The 2,359-nt window shown below is 47.0% G+C and overlaps 1 protein-coding gene across 1 annotated transcript in view; it reads left to right on the plus strand.

The window, feature by feature from the left end:
• The window catches only part of sphk2 (sphingosine kinase 2), an 18,093-nt gene that overhangs the window by 10,064 nt on the left and 5,670 nt on the right, over positions 1–2,359 (plus strand). Inside the window, exons 3-6 of the mRNA XM_008292244.1 lie at positions 239–388; positions 810–904; positions 985–1,100; positions 1,973–2,176. Coding sequence (XP_008290466.1) covers positions 239–388; positions 810–904; positions 985–1,100; positions 1,973–2,176 — 565 coding nt within the window. The remainder of the gene's footprint in view (positions 1–238; positions 389–809; positions 905–984; positions 1,101–1,972; positions 2,177–2,359) is intronic.

The following is a 2,359-nucleotide window of genomic DNA, read 5'->3' on the forward strand; positions in this document are numbered from 1 at the left end:
TGAGCAGAGAGGAGAAGTCAGGAGACATGGAGCTAGTTCAACATCTGCAGGATGTTTTGTCTTTTCCAGGGTTGGTAACATCTGTGGACACCTGGTAGAACATCCTTCTTCATGTGCTGGTTCCACAGAGCTGCAGGACTTTAGATTGTAGTGAAACGTGAGCCCCAGGGAGGAAACATGAAACACGGTTCGGAGGGTTACTGGTCTCAAACCTTCCTGTCTCATTCCTTTAATCCAGAATTCTCCAGAAGTCTGCTACCTCGTCCAAGGCGACTACTGTTATTGGTCAATCCCTTCAGTGGGAGGGGCCAGGCGATGCAGTGGTGTCAGACCCACATCCTGCCAATGATCCGAGAGGCCAACATCAGCTACAACCTCATACAGACAGGTAACGCCTCACCTGATCACACACACGCAGGTGAACACATCTCAACCTGTGGATGTTTAAGTTTGAGCTTCGTAGATCAGATACTTTATCATCTGAGCTCAAAGACTTTTCAAGACGATTGGTTTCACAGCCACAGTCAATCTACTGTCCAATATGACAGACTCTGGATCAGTGGCATGATGAGAAACCACAGAGAACATCTCAGGTTTTATCTTTAACAGAGATGTTGTTGTTCAAACAGCCTCAGATTTAAAAATAAATGAAATTACCTCTGACAGTATTTGATCTATGAAATATCTTTATAAACATCGATATAAAACTTTCAGGCAGACCAGAGACGCCTGAGCAGGAAGTGTTTTATGTTTGTGATGATTTTGCGAACGTCTGTTCACATCTAAAGCAGAAAATAAACATGTTTCAGAACGTCAGAACCACGCCAGAGAGCTCATCAGAGAGATTTCGCTCCCGGAGTGGGACGGCATCATCATCGTTTCTGGCGACGGCCTGCTGCACGAGGTGAGCTCAGCGGCTCTGGGATGTGCCGTTGACTTCATGCCGATACGATCCACTAAAGACTCCGTGTCGTGTCCCTGCAGGTGATCAACGGGCTGATGGAGCGCCCGGACTGGGAACAAGCAATAAAAACCCCCGTCGGCATTCTGCCCTGCGGCTCTGGGAACGCGCTGGCTGGATCCATCAACCACCACGCAGGGTAGGGCTGCACCCAGCATCAGCATCACAGCAGATCAACTCAGACACATCGGGCTGCATACAGAAAGCAGCTTCAACGACTAAAGTCTCTCTGATAGAACACGACTACGTTTAAAAGTTTGCTGGCGTGCGCTCTGCAAAATGAGCGAGGAGCTGGAAAAAGGACTTTTGACTCAGTTGGACGGAGATGTTTCAGCCACTGAAAGGCCAAAGTGAAGTAAAAACAATGAATTGTCATCATTTAAATCAGCAGCAGATCTGACTGACATCAAGACAAACTCTATTTTTGATGTTTGTCAGAGTTACGCCACATGAAGAAGTGTCCCAGCTGGTTTTTTTTATTTATTTTATGTAGATGTGCTCCGTAAAAACTCCTCAGTTACTCTGGAGTGATTCATTCTTTGCAAATGTAGTTATTAAAGCCATCTGCTGGACGTTCCTGTATTTTTCTCTGTACTGACTCACAGAGAAACTAAATATTTGTGTGTTTTTTCTGATGTTGTGCGGCTCCACACAGGTTGACGTTTATATCTGTAAATCTTGTGTTAAAAATGTTCTTCCAGCTCAGTTTCAGGAGTGAAATCAGACGAAACAAGAAGTATTTTCATCGTGCAGACTTTGGATTGTGTTGGATTATTGTAACTGTAAACATTTTGAATAGTTTATCACCATTTAAAGAGGGGGTTTACACATAAATATCGACTCAAAGGTCTGATATGAGGGTTTATTAGTGAGGTGAACCTTATTCCCAGTGTTTTCCTTGAACAGAGAGCCAGTTGCCGTCCTGCTTATCTGTCTGTGTATCAGGCTGCTGTTTGTACAGTTCGTTATCTCTCCTGACGGCAGGTTGTTTGTCTCGGTCGCCTCCCTCAGGTATGACATGTGCCTTCGAGAGCCCCTCCTGTTGAACTGCTGCTTCCTGCTGTGCCGAGGCGGCGTCCGACCCATGGACCTGGTCTCCGTCACCACCAGCCCCGCCGCCTCCAACAGCAGCCGAGCGGCGGCGCCCAGGAGACTGTTTTCCTTCCTCTCGGTCGCCTGGGGCTTCGTGTCCGACGTTGACATAGAGAGCGAGAGGTAGGAACCGCTCTGTGGCACGCTGGTTTAATATTTAACAGCCAATTAAGTTCAACTGCAGCCACCTGATATTATTAATGGATGTCTGTAATTCAGCTCCGCAAACACAGCAGGACGCTGCAACCGGCAGCACGTACGGCAGCTGTTCTACTGCTAGTCAAAGATACCTGAGGACCCACACGA

This window comes from Stegastes partitus, unplaced genomic scaffold (assembly GCF_000690725.1).
Source record: "Stegastes partitus isolate 25-593 unplaced genomic scaffold, Stegastes_partitus-1.0.2 Scaffold797, whole genome shotgun sequence".
NCBI classification, from domain to species: domain Eukaryota; kingdom Metazoa; phylum Chordata; class Actinopteri; family Pomacentridae; genus Stegastes; species Stegastes partitus.